At 31.7% G+C, this 26,951-nt stretch overlaps 1 protein-coding gene and 1 long non-coding RNA gene across 5 annotated transcripts; one reads left to right on the top strand and one right to left on the bottom strand.

Annotated features, from left to right (window-relative positions):
* Window positions 1–547: 547 nt before the first annotated feature.
* Window positions 548–5,733, bottom strand: LOC124419328. The gene is made up of 2 exons (XR_006940485.1): window positions 5,351–5,733; window positions 548–1,111 (listed from the first exon to the last, which is right to left on the bottom strand). It is a non-coding gene; the product is annotated as an uncharacterized LOC124419328 (long non-coding RNA).
* LOC111684872 (eukaryotic translation initiation factor 2-alpha kinase) lies at window positions 4,472–24,489 on the top strand. Of its 4 annotated transcripts, XM_046948150.1 has the most exons (8): window positions 4,472–4,534; window positions 4,652–4,714; window positions 4,832–5,074; window positions 6,377–6,800; window positions 18,370–19,123; window positions 19,185–19,364; window positions 19,426–20,388; window positions 21,815–24,489. In XM_046948150.1, exons 4-8 carry the CDS (start codon window positions 6,499–6,501, stop codon window positions 23,270–23,272), a joined length of 3,657 nt encoding a protein of 1,218 aa, XP_046804106.1. In that variant the 5' UTR covers window positions 4,472–4,534; window positions 4,652–4,714; window positions 4,832–5,074; window positions 6,377–6,498; the 3' UTR covers window positions 23,273–24,489. The 4 variants fall into 4 exon arrangements, with proteins under 4 accessions (XP_046804106.1, XP_046804108.1, XP_023302860.2 ...); XM_046948152.1 differs by lacking the exons at window positions 4,472–4,534; window positions 4,652–4,714 and having other exon boundaries at window positions 4,755–5,074; XM_023447092.2 differs by lacking the exons at window positions 4,472–4,534; window positions 4,652–4,714; window positions 4,832–5,074 and adding an exon at window positions 5,858–5,964.
* Window positions 24,490–26,951: the final 2,462 nt, after the last annotated feature.

Raw genomic sequence — 26,951 nt, 5'->3', positions numbered from 1 at the left:
GCATGCACGTGTTAAAACTACATAAAAAATGTAAACAAAAGAAAACAAACCATAACAAAAGGCAATGCTGTATTTATAAAATTTTTTAAATGTTGGAATAAATTGAAAACAATAAATTGTGCAACAAAATGAACGATAGTGATCGATAGGGAATCGATTAAGGAATCGATCTCTGTATTGATTTTTTTGCAGGGTGCTTTCTATCGGATAATGTGAAGTAACAAACTTTGACAAACTCACAAATCTAACGAAAAAGAGAAATAAGTTTTTATACAAAAAAATTTTAAAATATTCCGTGTGCACCAAAACAGCTAATAGTGATCGATAGAGAATCGTTTAACGAATCGATCCCTATATTCATTTTTTTCCGGAGTACTTTCTATTGGACGTTGTGACGCAACAAACTTCGTTAACTTCACAAAATCTGACAAAAGAAGAGAAAAAGTTTTTATATAAAAAAATTTTTAAATATTCCGTGTGCACCAAAACAGCTAATAGTGATCGATAGAGAATCGATTAACGAATCGATCCCTATATTCATTTTTTACCGGAGTACTTTCTATTGGATGCTGTGATGCAACAAACTTCGGTAACTTCACAAAATCTGACAAAAAAGAGAAAAAAGTTTTTATACAAAAAATTTTTTAAATATTCCTTGTGCACCAAAACAGCTAATAGTGATCAATAGAGAATCGATTAACGAATCGATCCCTATACTCATTTTTTTCCGGAGTACTTTCTATTGGACGCTGTGACGCAACAAACTTCGGTAACTTCACAAAATCTGACAAAAGAAGAGAAAAAAGTTTTTATACAAAAAAATTTTTTAAATATTCCTTGTGCACCAAAACAGCTAATAGTGATCGATAGAGAATCGGTTAACGAATCGATCCCTATACTCATTTTTTTCCGGAGTACTTTCTATTGGACGTTGTGACGCAACAAACTTCGGTAACTTCACAAAATCTGACAAAAAAGAGAAAAAAGTTTTTATACAAAAAATTTTTTAAATATTCCTTGTGCACCAAAACAGCTAATAGTGATCAATAGAGAATCGATTAACGAATCGATCCCTATACTCATTTTTTTCCGGAGTACTTTCTATTGGACGCTGTGACGCAACAAACTTCGGTAACTTGAACTTACTAACTTCACAAAATCTGATAAAAAAGAAATAAAAGTTTTTATCAAAAAAAAAAAAAAAAATTAATATTCCGTGTGCACCAACACAGCCAATAGTGATCAATAGAGAATCAATTAAGGAATCGATCCATTTTTTCCGGAGTACTTTCTATTGGACGCTGTGGCGCAACAAACTTTGACTTCATAAAATCTGACAAAAAAGAGGAAAAAAATTTTTACAAAAAAAAATTAAAATATTCGATTAAGGAATCGATCCCTATATCGATTTTCAAATCCTAATAAATATGAAGAATATTATTTAGGACTGTCATTTGTTAGATTTAAACATATGTAATTTTACAAAAATAATTTCGAAAATAAATTTTAATATAGATATTTCATTTTCATTTATTCCTACCTAAGCAAACATCTGGCAACATAACTTAAAAAGCTCTTTTCCCACTAAGTATCATTCTATGTTGAATAACAGATATCAAAAGAACTTGAAGAACTCGCGCCTGCTTTTTATTCCGTGCAGAATTCTGGTGATTTTGGATGAGCAATTACTACCTTTGATTCCTGTTTTTAAAATGATGTCTGTAGTAAAAGCAGACGGTGAGATGAATTTTAACCATAAACATTGACCAAAAGCAGACAGCAAATAGATGGCGATCCAAAGATTTACTGCATTTGCAACAAATGATGCCTTGTTATTGGGGAATTGCTCAATGTTATGACGCAACCGATAATCTATGGACGCAACAAACTGAACAACTCCAAATTAATGAAAACATTTTTGTACTAAAAAAATTTAAAATCTTTTTGTGCCAATAAATTCAATTAATACCCTGTAAAAATTGTGACTACTTCGCACATGTATGTAAAGAGTACTCCTTAAACGACTAGGACTGGTACAAAACTTATCCAAATATATGGAAAAAACATACTCCATTTAACATTGTGATGTTGTAGGTGAGAACCACCTTATCTATGCATTACATCAAAGTGATCTCAAAACTACTCCCTTGCTAAAATTATTGGAATAAACCATGGTGCCATATAATGCATGTCGAGAAATAAATATTATCCTTGTCAGGACTACTAAACGGATCATGTACTCCAATATTGTGTACTCCAATAATTTTTGCATATTTCAGGATACTTGCTGTAACATATGTAACATGGATGAATCATGTTTTCTTTTTTTTTAACAACCTGCATTTCATGTGGACCATGCACTCTCATAATTTCAGCAAGGGAGTAGTTTTGGGATTACTCCAATGTAATGCATTTCATTGTCCTCACCTGGGACATCACAATGTTAAATTTAATTGTTTGTTGCGTCCATAGATTATCGGTTGCGTCATAACATTGAGCAATTCCCCAATAACAAGGCATCATTTGTTGCAAATGCAGTAAATCTTTGGATCGCCATCTATTTGCTGTCTGCTTTTGGTCAATGTTTATGGTTAAAATTCATCTCACCGTCTGCTTTTACTACAGACATCATTTTAAAAACAGGAATCAAAGGTAGTAATTGCTCATCCAAAATCACCAGAATTCTGCACGGAATAAAAAGCAGGCGCGAGTTCTTCAAGTTCTTTTGATATCTGTCATTCAATATAGAATGATACTTAGTGGGAAAAGAGCTTTTTAAGTTATTCAATATGTTGCCAGATGTTTGCTTAGGTAGGAATAAATGAAAATGAAATATCTATATTAAAATTTATTTTCGAAATTATTTTTGTAAAATTACATATGTTTAAATCTAACAAATGACAGTCCTAAATAATATTCTTCATATTTATTAGGATTTGAAAATCGATATAGGGATCGATTCCTTAATCGAATATTTTAATTTTTTTTTTGTAAAAATTTTTTTCCTCTTTTTTGTCAGATTTTGTGAAGTCAAAGTTTGTTGCGCCACAGCGTCCAATAGAAAGTACTCCGGAAAAAATGGATCGATTCCTTAATTGATTCTCTATTGATCACTATTGGCTGTGTTGGTGCACACGGAATATTAATTTTTTTTTTTTTTTTTTTGATAAAAACTTTTATTTCTTTTTTGTCAGATTTTGTGAAGTTAGTAAGTTCAAGTTACCGAAGTTTGTTGCGTCACAGCGTCCAATAGAAAGTACTCCGGGAAAAAATGAATATAGGGATCGATTGCTTAACTGATTCTCTATCGATCACTATTGGCTGTTTTGGTGCACAAGGAATATTTAAAAATTTTTTTATATAAAAACTTTTTCTCTTCTTTTGTCAGATTTTGTGAAGTTACCGAAGTTTGTTGCGTCACAGCGTCCAATAGAAAGTACTCCGGAAAAAAATGAGTATAGGGATCGATTCGTTAATCGATTCTCTATTGATCACTATTAGCTGTTTTGGTGCACAAGGAATATTTAAAAAATTTTTTGTATAAAAACTTTTTTCTCTTTTTTGTCAGATTTTGTGAAGTTACCGAAGTTTGTTGCGTCACAACGTCCAATAGAAAGTACTCCGGAAAAAAATGAGTATAGGGATCGATTCGTTAATCGATTCTCTATCGATCACTATTAGCTGTTTTGGTGCACAAGGAATATTTAAAAAATTTTTTTGTATAAAAACTTTTTTCTCTTCTTTTGTCAGATTTTGTGAAGTTACCGAAGTTTGTTGCGTCACAGCGTCCAATAGAAAGTACTCCGGGAAAAAGTGAGTATTGGGATCAATTCGTTAATCGATTCTCTATCGATCACTATTAGCTGTTTTGGTGCACACGGAATATTTTAAAATTTTTTTGTATAAAAACTTTTTCTCTTCTTTTGTCAGATTTTGTGAAGTTACCGAATTTTGTTGCGTCACAGCGTCCAATAGAAAGTACTTCGGAAAAAGGTGAGTATTGGGATCGATTCGTTAATCGATTCTCTATCGATCACTATTAGCTGTTTTGGTGCACACGGAATATTTTAAAATTTTTTTGTATAAAAACTTTTTCTCTTCTTTTGTCAGATTTTGTGAAGTTACCGAAGTTTGTTGCGTCACAGCGTCCAATAGAAAGTACTCCGGAAAAAAATGAGTATAGGGATCGATTCGTTAATCGATTCTCTATTGATCACTATTAGCTGTTTTGGTGCACAAGGAATATTTAAAAAATTTTTTGTATAAAAACTTTTTTCTCTTTTTTGTCAGATTTTGTGAAGTTACCGAAGTTTGTTGCGTCACAACGTCCAATAGAAAGTACTCCGGAAAAAAATGAGTATAGGGATCGATTCGTTAATCGATTCTCTATCGATCACTATTAGCTGTTTTGGTGCACAAGGAATATTTAAAAAATTTTTTGTATAAAAACTTTTTTCTCTTCTTTTGTCAGATTTTGTGAAGTTACCGAAGTTTGTTGCGTCACAGCGTCCAATAGAAAGTACTCCGGGAAAAAGTGAGTATTGGGATCAATTCGTTAATCGATTCTCTATCGATCACTATTAGCTGTTTTGGTGCACACGGAATATTTTAAAATTTTTTTGTATAAAAACTTTTTCTCTTCTTTTGTCAGATTTTGTGAAGTTACCGAATTTTGTTGCGTCACAGCGTCCAATAGAAAGTACTTCGGAAAAAGGTGAGTATTGGGATCGATTCGTTAATCGATTCTCTATCGATCACTATTAGCTGTTTTGGTGCACACGGAATATTTTAAAATTTTTTTGTATAAAAACTTTTTCTCTTCTTTTGTCAGATTTTGTGAAGTTACCGAAGTTTGTTGCGTCACAGCGTCCAATAGAAAGTACTCCGGAAAAAAATGAGTATAGGGATCGATTCGTTAATCGATTCTCTATTGATCACTATTAGCTGTTTTGGTGCACAAGGAATATTTTAAAATTTTTTTGTATAAAAACTTTTTCTCTTCTTTTGTCAGATTTTGTGAAGTTACCGAAGTTTGTTGCGTCACAACGTCCAATAGAAAGTACTCCGGGACAAAGTGAGTATTGGGATCGATTCGTTAATCGATTCTCTATCGATCACTATTAGCTGTTTTGGTGCACACGGAATATTTTACAATTTTTTTGTATAAAAACTCTTTCCTCATTTTCGGCAGATTTTGCAATATGTCAAAGTTTGTTGCGTCTTAGCGTCCAATAAAAAGTACTTCGGAAAAAAATGAATATATGGATCGATTCGTTAATCGATTCTCTATCGATCACTGTTGGCTGTTTTGGTGCACACACAATATTATCTATTTTTTAAGTATAAATACTTTTTAATATGTTACTCAAAGTTTGTTGCATCCCAACAGCCGATATCAAGTACGAAGAACAAAAATCAATAAGGAGGTCGATTCATTTCCGATTTTCTATCGATTACATATTTCTGTTTTATTGCACAAAGTATATTTAAATTTTTATTAACAAAAAACTTTTTGTTAAATATCTCAGAGTTTGCTGCTTCATAATATATAATAGCAAGTACCCAGAAATGAAAAAAATACTAGAATCCATTCATTTTCCGGTTCCCTATCGATCGGCCTAGTTTATTTTGGTGCACAGTCAATATATTTCATTTTATATCAATAATTCAATATTTTAGAAATAAATCAATTAGTTTGTTATTGTTTGTTTTCTCTTTGTTTACGTTTTTTGCGTATTTTTTGCTTTGTTTACATTTTTTATGTACTTTTCCACGTGTATACACAAAAAAGTACCTTTTTATGCAACTCTGAAAAAAGTTTGCCAAAAATCCCCCTGTTTGTTTTCTTCTTGTAGGTATTGTAGAAGACGTTCTTTTTTACAATTTTTCTTTCGAAAAAGTGTTTTTTTTTTAAGATTTTAAACTAACGAAATTGAATATTATAACCCTGCCGTGTTTATAATTGTAATTAATATAGTAAAACAATTGTGTTATATTTGTAAAAAGCATAAAGTAATGCCTAGAAGAGCACTGACAAAATCGACGTCTTTTTTAATGTGGTCGTGGTTTTTGATGGGTGCTCCAAAGTACAAATACAACGAATTTCCAATTTTAACATTCCGTCTTCGTGCTTTTTTGCTCTTACCCACATACACGTAGTTTGATTTGACAAAACGCATACGAAACTAAGAAATAGGAAAAAGTTTAAAAAAAGTAAAAATAACAACAATATTCTTGTGTTTCTTCAAATTATCATAATTGCTTTTGAATTAAATTTCCTTACTGTTCCACCACTGTGTTAGTTAATTGTTCGCGCTTTTTAATAAAAAAAAAATACTCTCAGTGATTGTGTGTGATTATTATTGTCTTCTTGTAGTTGCAAACTAGAACGAGTCAGCTGCTAAACGAAGAAAAACTATTTTGAATGTTGTATTTGTCTCTTCGTGGAGGAGACAACGACGGTCTACAAAATTTCAAACCGTTGTCGTAAGAAGAACTATGGGCATTCAACATGATTTGAATGTGGTACGCAACTGTCGCAAATCACTTTTGCATCTCACCATGTTGGCGTCAATTGTTGCTGCTGCTGCAGCAACCTCTACCATTGAACCTACATTAACAACATCATCATCATCATCATTACCATCGACCCCATCACTTGAAAAAGGCATACCAGTTGCACCTCCTTCTCTTACCCCAACTACTGAAACTGTGAATGATAACAATGGTCAGCTGGTAACGAAAAATCGACCGGCGATACCGTATTGCGATGAATCCGATGAAAGGACAATTGGCAGAAGGTAAGTCCAAGTCAGTTTTTATCTTTTTTACTTGGGGGGCTCACATTTTCAAATGGAAACTTCTGGTAGTTTTAAATCTGTATGTTCTATATGTACGTGTGTGCGTTTCGGTCTGTCTGTTTTCATTTAAAGGTTGTCTATTTTGTGTTATTATTTTTATTTACACTTTTGTTTTGTTCTGCATATCCGTTGAATTATCTATTTTTATTTTATTTTTTGCTTTCTTCTATTTCCACATAAGCAAGTTTTCTAGTTTAATTTGTTTTTGTTTATTTGCAAATACATACGTACATAAATTATGTGGTATTTTGTGTATCTACTAATTAATACTAATTCTAACTATTGTGATAAAACAATCTAAACAATTTTAATAACTTGTATATGAAAAGTACTTAGTTTTGGTTTTATTTTAGTTTAAAAATTGACGTTGTATTGTGTTGGTTGCGACAGAGGTTCCCAAATGCTTTAGTTAAAAAGAAAATTGTCTGCAAAATTCTATAATAAATGAAGAGGTTTATGAGCAAAAGTGTTGTATAGATTGCTTAATAGACTAGTCTAGAGTTCAGTCAGTGATCCAATTTATGGACTAGTCTATTGCCTAGTTAATGATCTAATGACTTATTCGTAAACATTTATCAAAGGTTTATAGAACATATTTTGTATGAAAATTCTATAATAATCCTTTGATAAAAGTTTTTAACAAGACCCCTAGTCTATGGACTAGATCCTAATAAATGATCTAGTTTATGGGATAGTCTATGTATGAACGTTGACCAATCTATTAAATTATTTTATTGACTAGTTTCCAAACTAGTCTAACATTTAGTCTCACTTTATAAACTAGTTTATTGCACATTTTATTGACTAGTTAATGGATAGGGCTTAGATCTAGTTTATTGACAGATTTTTAAGCTAGATTATTGGCTTAACTATGAACTAGACTTCTGACATATGTATGAACTAATCTATTGACTTGTCTATGAAATATTGACAAGTGTATGATCTATTCTGTTGAATATTATATGAAATAGTCCATTAATTAGTATATAAACTAGTTTATTGACTATTGCAGGAACTACTGTTTATTTTTGTATGAAATAGTTTAGCGACTAGTCTATAAAATTTTTTATTAAATGTAGACGCACCTAGTTGTGGATTGCAAAAATGCCTGGACATTGGATGCCAGGGCACTGTAATGTGCTCGGTAATGAGTTTGCGGACGAACTAACTAGATTAGTTTTGAACCTTGGCATAGATGTCAGAGAAAGGATGGCAAAACCACCCACTAACCAGTCCTGAAATAGTAGATTGGATTGTAAAACATCAAAGGCCCTGTGGCCAAAATTTGATTTTGGTGCTACCAAAATACTTTACTGGTATGGATAGACGCTGTATTCTAACTGGACACTGTTCAGTTTAAACCTTTGTCAGTAAGGCCGGGTTTCTTACTCCTCAGTTAAACTAAGCTTAACTTGCTGTTAGAATAAACTCGAAAAAAATTTAGGCGGACTTTAACCAATGATTGTGTTTTTCAGTTTTAGATTTAAGTTTAGTTAACTTTGTTAGTATTGCGAACTTTTCATTCAAAAACATAAACAATTAACAGCTGTTTTTTGCAAACAATACTTTTGTAAAATGAAAAATTTTGGAAAAATGTTAAATAAACATTTAAAACAATATTAAAAAAACAAAACAAATCAGAAAATTGCAATTTACTTAAAATATTAAGTTTTTGTTCTTCTGAAATCATTGTTTTATTGTTTTTGTTAATTGTGTTTTCTCACTTAAGTATAACTTGAGTTTAATTGGCCAATTACACTCAGTTAGACTAAGATAATAAGTAACTTTACTGATAACTGAAAAACACGAAACATCTATTAAACTCGGTTTAACCAAAGAATGAAGATTATCTCTATCAGTAAAACCCGCCCTATGAGGGACAATAGTATACCGGACTATTGCAGGTTATGCGAAGATGAGGAGGAAGTAGAGACGGTCGACCATATTATTTGCCAATGTCCTAGGATACAGAACCTAAGGCTGAAATGGCTAGAGAATAGGTTGTATTGTGAACTGAGGGAAATTGCTCGACTTAACCCTCGCAGCCTACTAGTTTTTTTTTCAAGGGAATTAGCCATTTCTTTGAGTGGGCTTTATAGGCTCTACTATACACAATTATTTGTTTATTTATTTATTTATTTAATTATCTAGTCATATATCCTTTTTATCTTTTTTCTTTCATACTTGTGTTGTAGTGTTTTTCCTGGATTTTCTGTTTTGATTCTTCACTTTTTTAAAGGAATCTTAATGGACCTTATGATCTCTCTACGATCTAATCTATTGATAAGTTTATGATATTGCCTATTGTCTATTCTATGAAAATGTCTATTGATTAGTATATTTAAACCAGCTGTGTGCTCGAGCATCTGGGGGGAAGGGATGGATTTAGTTTTTTTTACTTTGGAATGGATTTCCCTTTTTCTTCCGTGGATCCGGCCTTATATAAACTAATCTATTATATAATCTAATTATTCTTGTCTATTGGCACTAGTCTAGTTTCACTAGTTAATTGACTAGTCTATGATTTATTCTATTGAATATTGTATAAACTAGAACTAGAAAAATACTGTTTGCAAATATTTGAACTTTTCTTTCTTTCTTTCGAATAAAACAACAAACTGACCTCCACAATAATGTGAACAATGTGTGTCAGCACTAATTTCTAACCTTTAAAATGTTACAATATTCTCCATTTCATTTGAATTTAATTTTTTATTTTGCGATTCTCCTTTTACAGGAAATCAAAGAGAAACGTGTTTATTACATAAAAAAAACAATTTAAAATTTAAAAAATTATAAAAAAAAAAATTTAAAACAATTTTATATTTGTTCATTTTCTATTCTAAAATGCTATCTATAACTTGCACTGCATGTGTTTGTTTTCGTTCTATAATTAAATAATATTCAAAATATTATTGTGATCGTCCGTCCAGTTAAGTATGGAACACTTGTTTTAATAATATATTATATTTGTTGTTATTTTTTTTTTTATTTTATTTCTGTTTTGTTTTGCTAACGTATTTATTTTACTCATTCCCCTAAACATAAAAATAAACACCTGATGATGATGAGACGGTGTACAATGCCATGCGCAAAATTTATTGGCCGGTATTAGCGATTCTTCTCTTTTCATCCAAAATTAAAAAAAAAAATCTTAACAAATCCCTTTTATTGTACTTTTGCTTTGTTATTGTTAAATTTTCAATACCGGCTTTGAGAAAAAGCTGATGTGTACTTTTCTTATTTGATATGGACAACAGACATGTTTACACTTTATAGAGAGTATACATACCTATATCTATCTGCTTATACACTCTACTAAGTTTACACACAAAATTTATCACACCTTTTGTATGACCAAGAAGCATTCATATTCATTCCCTCCAGCAAAACTAAAAGGGTAGATAAAAGCAAACTTATATAAAAATATATAGAGTATTTGTGTCATCTGATGATGACACAGTTTGCCGGTTAAAATATTGTTTTTGTGTAGAATATGTATTTGCAAAAGAGAACCTAGAAAAAAAGGATGCCTTTATCAATTGTATGATGAAATTCTATATAATTTTTATTAAATTATAATAATTTTCTATTTTAATCTAAATAAATAAAAAAGTTCTTCTATTTTATAGAAAAACTAAAGAGAGTGAAAAAAAACAAATTAGTACATTTTATAAAAATTAAATAAACGTGAATATAAACGTGTAGACAATTGTATTAATATGTACATTTGTATATATGAATATTTTGTTTATCTTTTACTTATGACTCATATTTTTATTGCCAGTTATTTAAAAATATAACTAATGTCAATGTTTATTATTGCTGATAACAAACTTGTTGTAGTATATTTTTGTTAAATGAAAATCTATTAATTTAAATTTAATTGTTGGTTGTTTAGAGAATTAAGTTGAGAGAAAAATTTTTATACTTTTTAAGTTATTAAATTTTTCTTTTAATAATGCCATTTAGATTGCAATATGCATCAGTGTTTTACAAAGGTACATACATAAGGAGTGAGATCGAAAAATTCTTAACATACATATATGTTTATAAAAAAGAAACCACTAAACTTACAGCTTTATTTTTTTTTTATTTGATTCAAATTATTATTACAATTTACAACAAAAAAAAAATATATATTTTTATAGTTTTAATCACTAGTGATGAAATTTTGAACCCTTTTCGGAAACCCTTCTATTAACGTTTTTATGGTGCTTTCTGTCACTTTGCTCGAACATGTAGTCCATCTCCGTTTAAAATCTACCACACTTTTGGACACCTTTTTTGTACTCTTCAATTCTCTTTTAACAAGAGCCCAATATCTCTCCACTGGCCTTAGCTCCGGGCAGTTTGGAGGATTTGCCTCTCTTGGTACAAATACCACATTATTGTTCTTGTACCACTCAAGGGCTTGTTTACCATAGTGACAGGATGCCAAGTTAGGCCAAAAATAAGTGGACACATTATGAAGTCTTATGAATGGAAGCAGCCTTTTTTGTAAACATTCCTTGATGTAAATTTCGGTATTTATAGAGCCCGTTGTAACAAATGATTGGCTTCTTTTGCCGCAACTGCATATTGCTTGCCATACCAAGAACTTTCTGGGAAATTTTGTATGCTTTTGGGTCCTAAACTTTTCTTCAACATTCCCTCGAGCATCAGCAACATAAAACTTTTGACCTGGAAGTTGCGAAAAATCTGCCAGAACATACGTTTCGTCATCCATTATGCAGCAAGAATATTTTTTTTATAAAACTTGACTTCAATTTCCGTGCTCTGTTTTTGGCCTCTAAATTTTTAGCAGCATTCCTGTCAGGAATTTTTTGAGCCTTGTATGTTTTTAAACCTGCATTAGCTTTAACTTTTCGTACCAAATAGTCCGAGCACTGAGCTAACCGAGCTGCTTTCCTGCCGGATGTGTTGGGAGCTCTTTTGAAAATACGTTCTATTTTTTGGCTTTAGAAACATCATGTGGACCATTCCTTCTACCTTAACCAGGTTTTCTATCAACTGACAAGTTCTCCCGGTAATGTTTAATAACATTGGAAACAGTTTGACGGCAGACCTTTTTATGCTTGGCCAACTTTTTGTAAGACCAAGTTGGGTTTAGTTGAAAATATTTAATAATTTCAGTACGCACATTTTTCTGGTCACTCATTTTAATCAGATTAACAAAAAAATTAATATAATTGACATTACACATAATAACTGACATGTTTTTCAAAGGTAACTTGATCAAAAAATCAAATAATACTTTGGTTGAAAAATGTAATGAAAAACGTGTGTTAAGAATTTTTCGATCTCACTCCTTATATTGTACATAAGAAAAAGTTATTGCATAATTAGCAGCCAGAAAAAAAATAAACAATAATTTATTAAACGCCTTACACTCGTATGATTGGTATATTTGAGATTGTCATAGCGTTTGTCTTTTCTACAGTTTAATTAGAGTTTAAAAATATTGGCCTTCGAATTGCACAATCTTTTTAAAAATTTTAGCTTTTTTTTAAATTATTTTTTTTACAAAATGCTTAGAGTCAAACTATCGGCTATTGTTATTAATGATCCAGGGATGTCTGTCTGTATATCAGTATGTTTATTGCTGGCATCCAAGTCTTTAATATTACTTTTGAAAAGTTAGCAGCTTAGAATCAATAGGTTAGGTTAGGTTGGAAAGGGTTATACACCGTAAAAACGTCGTATATCTACTCGAAGACCATAAGGTCCATTGTGATTCCCTTCAAGAAGTGAAGATTCAAAACAGAGAAGACAAAAATGCTACAACAACACAAGAAAGAAAGAAAATAGGTAAAAAGTATATGTGAATAGATAATAATAAAAAAACAGAAACATAAATAATCATAAATAATAACGATAATCCATGCCCTCCTATAAAATCCAGTCAAAGAAGGGACTAATTCCCTTGACAAAACCTAGTAGTTTGCGAGGGTTAAGTTCCGCAATTTCCCCCAGTTCGCCGTGGAACCTATTCCCTAGCCATTTCAGCCTGACGTTTTGTATTGTAGGACATTGGCAGATAATATGCTCGATCGTCTCTACCTCCTCCTCATCTTCGCATAACATGCAATAGTTCGGTATACTACTGTCCCACTTACTGACAAAGGTTCTAACTGAGCAGTGTCCAGTTAGAAACCCTATGAAAACCCTTAGACAGCGTCTTTCCAGTCCTATAAGTATTTTGGTAGAACCCAAGTTTAGGCCACAGGGCCTTTGATATTTTGCAATCCAATCTACTATTCCAGGACTGGTTAATGATGTCGCGTATTCTTTCGAATATCATCCTATTATAGTGACAAATGGGTGGTTTTACCATCATTTCCCTGTCATCTCACCAAACAGTCTATCGGGTACAAGCCAATCATTCCTAGTTGGAAATTCTATCAAAGGTGTTTCCCCGAAGTCTAGGGTGTTTCCCCGAAGTCTATCAAAGGTGTTTCCCCGAAGTCTAGGGTCGTGATATCATAATCCGTAATTTCACGAAGGAAATTACCTTGATCAAGCAGACCTACTTCGTACAAAATTTAGAATCAATAAGTAAGAACGGATTTTTGAGTTGGCAATCAAATGTCAATTAATAATCAGATTAGTTAATCTTAATATAAATTCATTCTGATGTTAATTTCCATTCGAAGTTCATAGCTATACTCTTATATTTAATGTATGTTAAAATAAATCTCTAAAGAGTGTATGGTCAATTAATGATCGTTAAAGTAATTTTTTTAGAGGGAACCATATAAAAACGATCAATTATGGACCGATTCTCATAAAATTTTGTATAGAGAATTTGGATCATTTGGACAATACCTATCCATGTTTTCGTATAGTCCCTAATGAAATTCGAGGTAAAGAATTATTTATTTTAATTTATTTATTGTCAATTTCAAATATTTGTGAAAACAAATTTCAACCCTCTAGCTCTTTTCGTTCGGGCTCTATCGTGCTTTCAACTGACAGACTTGGCTAGATCGTCTTGGAATTTTTGTGGTTCTATGATCAATATTTCGATGTTCGGTTACAAAAGGAATGACAAAATCAATATACCGCCATCTTTTTTTGATGGTCGCTGTAAAAAGTCAAAATTATATCTAATACAACTACATTACCACTGCCTCGAAAGTAGCGCTTAACTTGTTAAGTTTTGAATACTAAATATTAGTTAATTAATCAACATATTTTGAATTTGACATAAAATATTATTAATATTAATTGTTATCTTCTTTTAAATAATAGAAAAACGTCAAATTTAAGAAATTATTATATTTTTATTAGCTTTACTAATTTTTATAATAGCCTTACAATTTATAAACTTTATACTAGATATTTATATGACAATTAATACAAACATTTAAAGTCTCTACTATAACTATATATGTTTGTCATCATTATATATCACAACCTTTTAATCTCTTCAAATTATTTTTTTTTGAAAAGTGACAGTATGAATGCTATTATTAAAACGTTTATACCCTACATAGTGGTATAAACAAATCTAAAATTTTATAAACAATAAAGAAATGTATTCCTTGCTAAAGAATACAATTGAGATAAGTGGATCGTAAAATGCTTACACTGATGTCTCTGAAACAAAGGGTGGAGGAGAGTGATGAGTGTGGCTTCTATGATGCAACATGTAAACGTAAATTTCCTTAAAACTTAAAAAAAAATGCCAAAAACGGGCATATTGATATTCGAACTTTTGTATATCGACAGTCAAGCTGTTCGAATTGCTTTAATTGGTGTTTATACGATTCCAGTGTGGAGTGGTCACTAGCCTTTTAAACTATACAACAGAATATTGAATCTTCAGAGAAACTGTTTTACACGATTAAGCTAAGGTGCTGTTTTATATAGGGGAGTTCGTATTGGGGCTAGTGTCAAATGAGGCCCGATCATAACAAATAATAATAAATTTAATATTTCTCATAACTTCGCCTATATAGACCAAAATCGGTTCTAAATTTCTACTTATGAAAAGTTTTCATATTGTTCATATCTCTGTTTATAATATGATTATAATTTTGATTTTGTTGTTTTAAAATATTAAACATCTAGAAATCATTAGATTCCGAAGGTATTTGCAATCTTATGAACATTATTTTTATGTTTATGTTTAAAAACAACAGTGTAAATCCTATATGAGACCATTGTAATTCCATTGTGATTCCCTTCAAAAACGATTCAGAAACAGACAAGCAAAAATACTACAATAAGACAAGAAATTAAAAAAGAAAAATAGGTAAAGAGAATAGATGAATGTAAAACGGGTCTATTTCTAAGGGTTTACAACTTAGAATATCTGAAATCCAGTTTTTCGCTACCCCGATTCATGTCTTCTCTAAATATCCGTTGGAGCCACTTGAAAATTTCTGATTTTTTGGCAAAATTTTGTGTTTTTTTAAAAAATCGTAAAAATTATCCAGAGCTGGAATTGCATATAAACTATATGTTTTAGGAAAGAACTAGTCCTGGGCTACTTCCAGTTTTTCGCTACCCCGATTCATGTCTTCTCTAAATACCCGTTGGAGCCACTTGAAAATTTCTAATTTTTTGGCAAAATTTTATGTTTTTTCAAAAATTCGTAAAAATTATCCAGAGCTGGAATTGCATATAAACTATATGTTTTTGGAAAGAACTAGTCCTGGGCTACTTCCAGTTTTCCGCTACCCCGATTCATGTTTCTCCAAATACCCGTTGGAGCCACTTGAAAATTTCTGATTTTTTGGCAAAATTTTACGTTTTTTCAAAAATTCGTAAAAATTATCCAGAGCTGGAATTGCATATAAACTATATGTTTTTGGAAAGAACTAGTCCTGGCCTACTTCCAGTTTTTCGCTACCCTGATTCATGTCTTCTCTAAATACCCGTTGGAGCCACTTGAAAATTTCTGATTTTTTGGCAAAATTTTATGTTTTTTAAAAAATCGTAAAAATTATCCAGAGCTGGAATTGCATATAAACTATATGTTTTTGGAAAGAACTAGTACAGGGCTACTTCCAGTTTTTCGCTACCCCGATTCATGTCTTCTCTAAATATCCGTTGGAGCCACTTGAAAATTTCTGATTTTTTGGCAAAATTTTGTGTTTTTTAAAAAATCGTAAAAATTATCCAGAGCTGGAATTGCATTTAAACTATATGTTTTTGGAAAGAACTAGTCCTGGCCTACTTCCAGTTTTTCGCTACCCCGATTCATGTCTTCTCTAAATACCCGTTGGAGCCACTTGAAAATTTCTGATTTTTTGGCAAAATTTTATGTTTTTTCAAAAATTCGTAAAAATTATCCAGAGCTGGAATTGCATATAAACTATATGTTTTTGGAAAGAACTAGTCCTGGGCTACTCGCACTATGCCGGTACCCCAATTCATGTCTTCTCAAAGTGTCGATTTTTTTCTTTTGAAAATTTTATATTTAACCACCATTTTTTATGAGTATACACTTATTTTAATTAATTTTTATTTTACATATTTATTTTCGGAATATATTTTAATATATTTTTACTTTTTTCACAAAAACATTTTATTTGGCGTTTGTTTTATTAAAAAATCAATTAATTTAATTTGAAAACGAATTTTACAGTATGTGGAACGTATTTGACAAATGTGTTGTGGGACGTATTTGGCCGACGAATTTAACTTCACACCCTTGAAAAATGCTCACCCTAGGGAATAAATAAAAGAGAAAATCTATGCCTCTCTAAAGCGCCCAGTCAAAGAAACGACTAATTTCCTTGACCAAACCTAGAGGGTTAAGTCCCGAAATTTCCCCAGTTTGTGGTGGAACATATTTCGTAGCCATTTCAGCCCGAGATTCTGTATCCTAACACATCGTCTATACCTTCGCTCTTCCTCCCACTTATTGACAAAAATTCTAACTAAGCATTGCCCTATCATAACCCTTAGACTGCTCATATCCAGTCCTATAAGTATTTCGTAATCAACCATATAGAATTTTGGTTAGAGGGCCTTTGATATTTTGCAATCCGATGCTTTATTCCAGAATTGGTTGATGATATCACGTATTCTCTCGAATATCAACCTATTGTAGTGATAAATGAGTGGTTACACCATCTGTCCACTATATCAAGGTTTGAGCCCTAGGTTATTTGTAACATCAATACCAGGCTTGTTACATGGCACTGGTACCCTACACAATCTAACGAAAAACATTTTCATAATGTCCCTAATGGTATTACTACAATCTGCAACTAGATGCAAAGAAAGATGGTCGATGGAGCCCAGATTCCGACCGTGCTCCACCCAAAAATATTGATAGCCCCTTTACTTCCTTAGCTTACGCCACTGCAATCACGCACAAGTTGCGAAGTACAAACAAGGTCATCAAACCGCTAGCCGGCAGCACTTGGGTAATGGATAAAGAAACCTTGTTGGCTATATATAAAACGATTGGTCGGTCAGTGGTTAATTGTGCTACTCCAGTGTGGTCACCTTCGCCCAGTTAATTTAGAAACATTCAAAGCTGCCAAAATGCCGCCTAAAGACTTAACCTGCACATTACCTGCACGAGGAAACGAATGTCCTCCCAGGGGTCATTCAAATTTTAGCATCACACAGTTGATTACTCCCCCGAGGCATGTCAGGAAGCATCTTCGTATATAGGAGGAAAACATATGCAGGTATGTGCAGGATCCACTGGATCAGTCCTCGTATTCGGCAGCTTTAAACGACATTTATACAGACGCCATAAATTCCGCGGTCGCTGAATACCGCATGAATGACGTACTTAGAGGTCGCCCACCGCCCATAGCAGACACGAAAGAAAACCTGCCAAAGTAGTTCTGGCACAACCAAGATCGCTATGGAGCAACATTCTCAATGGATTTATAAACTCAACTTGGCCTGGACATGGATGTAGAACCCGTCAATTGACATTTTAAATGGTCTTTTTATTAAATTAGATTTGAAACTGCTTTTAGCAAAAAGTTCGATAAAACGATATACGTATTATTGCAAATTTCACTTAATAATTTAACATTTATAAAAAAAATGTATGTTACAGAATATTTTTATATTTACACAAAACTTATAACAGCAACCAACTATTAACTGAATTATTAATAAACTAAAGAAATATATATTTGTATTTTCTAATGTGACGTAAAAAAAACAATGCATTTGTTAGATCAACAATTGGTTTTTACGATTAAATAGAGCAATATAAAACCACTTATCTTTTCTTATCTATTTATTGTATTATTATTTCTATTTTGTTTATTTATTTATTATTTTTTGGGAGAACACTTTCATTAAGCGTATAATTAAATTCAATATATTAAAAATATATTATTTAGTTTTATTCGAACTTCACAACAAATATAAACAATAATTGCAGTATGGGTTCAACAATATTAATGAATTTTTTAATAAAGTTTGTAATTTTATCGATATTATTGATTAATCAATTAAAAAAGTTACTATAAAGTTTCTAAATTTTTCTCTTTAAATGTTTATTTTTTTCACCTATTTTTAGACTTTTATACGTTACCACTTTGGATGGACGTCTCACTGCTTTGGACATTACCAAAAGTGGTAAAGTACGCTGGAGTATACCTACCGGTCCAGGACCATTGATTTCCTCAAGTATACATCGTTTAGAATTGACAAATAATGGACAATTTGTACGTATGATACCTTCGTTGAGTGGAGGCATTTATAAATTCGATGGTGAATCTATTGATCCTATACCCATAACCACGGATAACTTACTCAGTTCATCGGCAAAATTTTCCGATGATTTAGTAATATCTGGTGGCAAAGAGACTCGAACTTATGGTGTATCAGCACGCACGGGACAATTGTTGTATGAATGTTCTATGAATGGTTGTGTTAATTCAACCGATGCCGAATTTCAAAATCGTAATGCTACCAAAACTGTAGAGCAAGACGATGATGTAAGTGTAGAAGATGAGGAGAATCTAAAGAAGGATGATATTAATGGCAATGGTTATGTGAGAGAACATGATCCTTTGATAGACGATGTTATAGTTGTTCGACGTCAAACTCAGACAGTACGAGCTGTAGAGACACGCACAGGTGTAGAACGTTGGAATTTTAGTGTGGGTCAACATGAATTGGATTTAATAAGACCAGCTGAGTGTCATGATCGCAAATTTAGCAATTTGGAAATGGCTATTTTAGATTTGGACATTAAGGTCATAGTTCCCGAGGGTGTTATATGTGCTTTTAGTAAATTGGAGCCCAGTGTTATGCTGTGGAAATATAAGGTAAGTTTTGGAATAAAATTTAAGTTTGAAATAATTTTATAATAAAAAATCTTTCTTACAGTTTGATCATCCTATTGTAAGTGCTTGGAAAATTGGTTCAGCTGATACTTTAGAATCAATTGATATGTTTGGTTCTGCACAATGGCTTTGGAATCAAGATGATAACATTTTTGAAATGCCTTTACCCAATATAAATCCCTCACTCTATGTGGGCATGTATGATAGACAATTGTATATACAGGTAAAGTTTTTTAATTGATCTATAAAAAACAATCCATTTAATCTATTTATATAATTTTTAGGAATCCATACATTTGCGCAAAGAGATACTGGATCAATCACATCTTTATACACAACTTACCACTGAAACTAGATTACCTAAAATTCCCTGGCGTCCTATAGCGGCAAGTAGTAATTCGTTGATTATTTATCAACACAGTGATGAACAACGTATTGAGACAGGTGGTTCATACAATTCAAAAGAAATACAAGGCAATGAATTGGTTCCTTATGATGATGAGAATTTTGCTCTATCAGCCCAGTCCGTACTTAATGCCTCGGAATATGTCAATGGTAATGGTTTCTATTTGTATACTAGCGATGAACTAGAAAACAACAATACTGAAGATGATATGTGTGATACTACTAGCAAAAAAGAACTTCCAGCCATTGATGACAAGAAAATTGACAATACCAGCAGCAATAATCACACCATCGATGATGATTTGGGTTTCAGTCTTGACGATATTGATGCTCCCATTAAAGTTGTTATACTATCCATATGGTTTTGGTGGAAGGAATTGGCTATAGTGGCCTTTACCTCAGCCCTACTACTCAACATTCTAATAAGTCAACGTAATCGTGGTGAACGCCAAATTGTTGTAATTGAACGTCATATACCAGTGCCTTCGGGTATTGAAGCTACTGAATCCTCTACAGCTGCTCTTTTGGGTCCCACCACCAATACTACACACACTAATACCAATTCAAAAAGTTCCGGTAATGTTCATCGTTCTCTATCGGAATCTACCTCAAATTCAAGTGAACATTTTACTTCACGTTTTCAAAGTGATTTCGATTTACAACGTTGTTTGGGTCGTGGTGGTTTTGGTGTTGTCTTTGAGGCTAAAAATAAACTGGATGATTGTAGTTATGCCATTAAGCGTATTACTTTGCCCAATAAGGAGGAATCTCGTATGCGTGTTATGCGTGAGGTTAAGACTTTGGCGAATTGTGAACATCAAAATATTGTTAGATACTTTCAGGTGAGTTATGAATGATATGTTTTATTGTTTTAAAATGAAAAACAGTCTTAATCGAAACGTTGCATTTTGAACTATTGTAGTATTAAAAAACAAGACTACAGCCTCTTTAATAGGCTAGTTCATTATATATTCGGTAGACTAGTTCAATGTGTAGTGAATTGATTGGACCACTATCTAGACTACTGTCTAGTCAATAGACTAGACTACTGTCTAGTCAATAGACTAGACTACTGTCTAGTCTATACACTAGACTACTGTCTAGTCCATAGACTAGACTACTGTCTAGTCCATAGACTAGACTACTGCCTAGTCCATAGACTAGACTACTGTCTAGTCAATAGACTAGACTACTGTCTAGTCAATAGAATAGACTACTGTCTAGTCAATAGACTTAACTTCTGTCTAGTCAAAGACTAGACTACTGTTTAGTTAAATAACTAGACTACTGTCTAGTTAAAAGACTAGACTACTGTCTAGTCAATAGACTAGACTACTGTCTAGTCAATAGACTAGACTATTGTGTAGACAATAGACTTCTGTCTAGTCAAAAGACTAGACTACTGTCTAGTCAAAATACTGGACTACTGTCTAGTCAATAGACCGTACTACTGTCCAGTCTATAGACAGGACTACTGTCTAGTCTATTAACTGGATTACTGTCTAATCAATAGACTAGACTACTGTCTAGTCAATACACTAGACTACTGTCTAGTCAATACACTAGACTACTGTCTAGTCAATACACAAGACTACTGTCTAGTCAATAGACTAGACTACTGTCTATTCAATAGACTAGACTACTGTCTATTCAATAGACTAGACTACTGTCTATTCAATAGACTAGACTACTGTCTATTCAATAGACTAGACTACTGTCTAGTCAATAGACTAGACTACTGTCTAGTCAATAGACTAGACTATTGTCTAGTCAATATACTAGACTACTGTCTAGTCAATAGACTAGACTACTGTCTAGTCAATAAACTAGACTAGACTACTGTATATTCAATAGACTAGACTACTGTCTAGTCAATAAACTAGACTGCTGTCTAGTCAATAGACTAGACTACTGTCTAGTCAATAGACTAGAATACAGTCTAGTCAAAAGACTGTACTACTGTCTAGTCAATAGACCGGACTACTGCCCAGTCTATAAACTGGATTACTGTCTAATCAATAGACTCGACTACTGTCTTGCCAATAGACTACTGTTTGGTCAAAATATTACATTTCTGTCTAGTTAATAGACTACACATTCTGTCTGGTCAAATGACTAGAATACCATCTAGTCAATAGAACAGACTATTGTCTAGTCAATAGAATAGACTACTGTCTAGACAATCTAGACTATTACAGATATTAAAATTTATATTTTATTTTAATGTTTCAAACAAAAACCTATTTTAATTTCTCTTTCAACTTACAGTCATGGGTAGAAAAACCACCACCAGGATGGCAAGAGGTAGAGGATAACAAATGGTTGGCCAACGAAATGTCAACATCGATACAAATTGATACACCGTCCGAAACACATTCGACATTTCCCCAATACTTTGAGGGTAATAATATAGATAAAAAGAAACAACTGCAAACATGGATGGAAAGTATGGCCTCAACAGCCTGTAGTTCTGATCATAAATGCTTTAGCAATGGTAACTACAATGATGACGAAGATGAAGATGAGGATTCTTGTGTAATATTTCGTTCTGAATCTGATTCCCTGGCTATGCGCGATCGGCATCAATACGAAGATGAGGATAGTGATTCCTGTGTTATTTTCCGTTCGGAATCCCAATCAATGGCAATGAAGCTTGAAGATGACAATACTTCTACGGAGAGTGATATTACAAATAGAACTAAATTTAATAAAAATGGAATAAAGAAAAAATCTCATAATGATGCTATATCGATTGATATACAAACAAATAGCATTGATTTGAATGTACATCGTGGTCGACGTAATATTGACTATAGCCAATTATCAGATTCATTTCAAATTGAATTTGTGCGCTCTGTTGATGGTGATGAACCAACGCCCGTTGAAGAAGAAGAGGAGGAGGAAGAAGACTCTACCAATTCTAATAAGACTAAGGAAGTTTTTAATAAAAAGCGACGACCACAAGACTTGGCTTTGGATATAAGTATTGGTGAAAATAACAACAGAATGCCAGTGAAACCCCAACAAAATAAAGTCTATTTGTATATACAAATGCAATTGTGTCGCAAGGAATGCTTAAGAGATTGGCTGCGCGATAACAAACGTGAAGATCGCCAAGACTTTATAGCCAGTATTTTTCATCAAATTGTCGATGCCGTCGATTATGTACACTTCAAGGGTCTTATACATCGTGATCTCAAACCCAGTAATATTTTCTTCTCCCAAGAGGGTCAAATCAAAATCGGTGACTTTGGTCTGGTTACCGATATGGCCGATATACCAAATATGATTACCAAATGCGGTGATAATACGGGTCTGCCCTCATGTGCCCGCCATACCCAACAAGTGGGTACTCACCTGTACATGTCTCCCGAACAATTACGTGGCCTGCCCTACGACTATAAAGTGGATATTTATTCATTGGGTTTAATATTTTTCGAACTGTTGGTTTATTTCGGTACCGAAATGGAACGCATTAAAACCTTACGATCTTTACGTGATGGCATTTATCCAAAAGATTTCCCAACACAACATCCCAAGGAATATGAGTTGCTTAAGAAAATGCTTTCCTCTAAACCCGAAGAACGTCCTGCCACCAATGAGCTTAAATTGCAGCTTAATGAAATCCTTAAATTACCCGATTTACCAGGTGATAGCGAAGCAGCTGCTTTAGCGGCTGCAGCCAGACGTTTAAGTCGTTCCCGTACATTTAGTAGCTGTGAATAACAAAAAAGTCATTTGTTTAAACAATAACATTATTTTTATTTATAATTTTAAGACACTCAAACACACACACAAATCGATTGCATACGACGTATGTAAGTAAAATTTATATAAGTAGATTGTGCTGGTATAAGTTAGAAGAAATGAAAGTAAATATCAGTTAGTTGATACAAAAGAAATTTGTCATCTAAACATTAAAGTAATTCCGGAAAATTACTGGAAATGTTTTGCATTTAGTGTAATTATTGTAGATGGTATAATGAGTAGTTTAACAAAAAGTTTTTTTTTAAGTTTCAAATCAGTTAGTAATCTAAGAATTAATATCCTTAACATTTCTCTTTTACACCATTTCCAATTGTATCTTTAGAAGTTTTTTAATTCTATTTTAAGAAAAATTTTAATTATATTTCAGAATTAAGAATTTTCTGAATTTGTATTGGAAATTTTAAAATAAATTGGTTATTCTATCCTGCAGGCAGTTTAAGTTCCATTTTATTGTAAAAATCAAGTTTAAGCTAAAACTAAATTATATATTTACAATCTGTTGTGCCGTCAGTAGACTTTTAACTTAAAAGGAAAGATTTGTTTTCTAATTGATAACAATTTATAATTGATAACAATTTATATTTCAAAATAACGTTTTCAAAAGTTTCAACATTTTCATTTTAAAAACAATTTACAATTTTTCATATTTTAGTTAAAATTCTTATTAACTCTCCGGGGGACCTTAGGCCGGAATATAAAAACTTTTCGAATTCAAAATGTTCAAAAATTTTAAACGTTTAAAACTGTCTAGAAAGGAAACTGAACTTTTATATTGAATTTTTTTTCTTAAAAAATACAAATTTTTGTAACATTAGTACTTCCACCCCCGGGGTACTTTAATCGAAAATATAAAATTTTCCCGACTTTAAAAATTAAGTTAAAATTCGAAATTATAATCTATTGTTAATCTGCAAGCGGTTTAATTTACAATATTTTTTTTGCAGTTTAAATTACTAAATGATAAATTTATCAAAGATTTTGCCCTAAGGGGTCGTTTACTTTAGAAGGCTGGATTTGTTCTCTTAACAGCGATTTCATTACTATTTATAGTCCAACATACAGTTTACAATAATTCCAAAAGTTTTACTACAAAAACAATTTAAATTTTCTGGTATTTTAGTTTAAATTTCATTATAACTCCCGGGGGACTTTGAGCCGAAATAAAATGTCTTTTCTGTTTAGAATGGAAACTAAACTAATATTGAAAAATTTCTGGTATTTTAGTTTAAATTTGATTACAACCCCCAGGGGACCTTTAGCAGGAATATAAAGTCTTTTCAAAAAACTTTAAAAATTTGAAACTTTTGAAACTATTTAGAATGGAAACTAAACGAATATTGAAAAATTTTCTGTTTTTTTAGTTTAAATTCCATTACAACCCCCGGGGGACCTTTAGCCGGAATAAAAAGTCTTTTCAAAAAACTTTAAAAGATTTGAAACTTTTAAAACTATTTAAAATGGAAACTAAACTAATATTGAAATATTTTCTGGTATTTTAGTTTAAATTTGATTACAATCCCCGTGGGAATTTTAGCCGAAATATAGAGTCTTTTCAAAAAACTTTAAAAAATTTTAAACTTTTAAAACTTTCTTTAAAAATAACTAACGTTTATAATATTAACATAAAATCTGTATTTAAAAAAGTTAATTCAACTTTTCCTACACTTGCCTCTATCAATCTTTAACTTAAATAAATAACTGCCTTTTAAACTTTTATTTTCTTTTGAAATAACCTCTTCTAATGATATTTACTTTCTTCTTTAGCTTTACAATCTCCTATAACTTTAACTAACTTGAACGTGCTATGATCAATGTCAATGTAAAAAAAAAACTGTTACAAACTTCAAGCCAATTTAATTATGATTTAAAAACTTTCTTAAACCTTATTAATTATTTTAAACTAATACGCTGTTTGTATTGTTATTTATTGCACATTGTATTATTAAAGACGCTTTTAAACTTAAACACTCGTTATCATCCAAAAAAAAAAAGAAAACACTTTGCATTTTATTTTCACTTAAATTAAACAGCAAATGTGTTTTCTTTAGCAAACTAAATATTTATTTGCATTGACAATTCTCTAACATTATACTAATTATTTCATTTTTATTTATTTGATAAGTTCATATTCATTTTCAAATACTTGTTTGCTTCAATTTTATTTTAGCATAAAACTTTAGTATTAAGTTTCTTAGGTGAAGTCTGTTTAATCTGTCCCAAAAGCAATATACAATATATTTTCTTTGTTTTCTTATGCGTTACGCGTTACATTTCATTTAATAGGGGTTTTAGAAAGAAACTGGCTAAAACTGCACCCACAAACCTTAAACCTTTATCTATTTCAAAAGTTCTGCCCTTTATAGAATTGCATTAATTTTTTTGTTTTGTTTTGTGCGTTTTGATTAAGTTTTAAACTTGAAAATCATCGCAAGTCAAAGACAACTAATCTAAGTTTTAAGTTTTGTTTTTTTTTTTTCGTTTGTTTTCTATAAAGAAAATGTTTGTTGCCGTCAGTTAATTTTTGTTCCATAAACTGTTCGGTCAAACGATATATATAAATATTTTTTTTTGTAAACTATTTAAAAAAAAGAGAGAGATGTATCTTAAGATTTTTATCACATAGTTAAGATTGTATTTTTTATTATAGAATTATAATAGTAAGTATTCGTATGCTTAGATAGTTTGTCAATAAATTCAGAATTAATATGAATTAATTGTGAACGAATAAATAAATGAGAATAATAAAATTTTATTCATTGAATAAAATTTTAAAACTATTATAAAAATTTATATGAAAATGTTGTTTTATTATTCACGGTTTAATATACATAGCTACTTGATCCAGAGATGAAGTTCAGCCCGAAAAGATAATTGATGTTCGTTTTGATGTCGGCACATTTAACATTTTCAAAAAAATGTGACAGGAGAGTTTTAATTATTACTGTTATAAACCGAACATCATGAGAGTGGTTTGAGTTATTTTGGTTCTTATGAAACTCATGAGAATAAGGATAAAGCGAATATTTTAATATTGCATTGAATGTCGGACAGATACAAGAAAATTCAAACCCAATAACGTGAGAATAATAGTTCATGAATATTGCTAGTTCTTGACATTTACCGTCCAACTTCTAGAAGTGAACTAGAACTGAACTAGAACTGAACTAGAACTGAACTAGAACTGAACTAGAACTGAACTAGAACTGAACTAGAACTGAACTAGAACTGAACTAGAACTAAACTAGAACTAAACTAGAACTAAACTAGAACTAAACTAGAACTGAACTAGAACTGAACTAGAACTGAATTAGAACTGAACTAGAACTGCACTAGAACTGAACTAGAACTGAACTAGAACTGAACTAGAACTGAACTAGAACTGAACTAGAACTGAACTAGAACTGAACTAGAACTGAACTAGAACTGAACTAGAACTGAACTAGAACAGAACTAGAACTGAACTAGAACTGAACTAGAACTAAACTAGAACTAAACTAGAACTAAACTAGTACTGAACTAGAACTGAACCAGAACTGAATTAGAACTGAACTAGAACTGCACTAGAACTGAACTAGAACTGAACTAGAACTGAACTAGAACTGAACTAGAACTGAACTAGAACTGAAATAGAACTGAA

This window comes from Lucilia cuprina, chromosome 4 (assembly GCF_022045245.1).
Source record: "Lucilia cuprina isolate Lc7/37 chromosome 4, ASM2204524v1, whole genome shotgun sequence".
In the NCBI taxonomy this organism is placed as follows: domain Eukaryota; kingdom Metazoa; phylum Arthropoda; class Insecta; order Diptera; family Calliphoridae; genus Lucilia; species Lucilia cuprina.
This window is presented reverse-complemented; position numbering and strand designations above follow the sequence as displayed.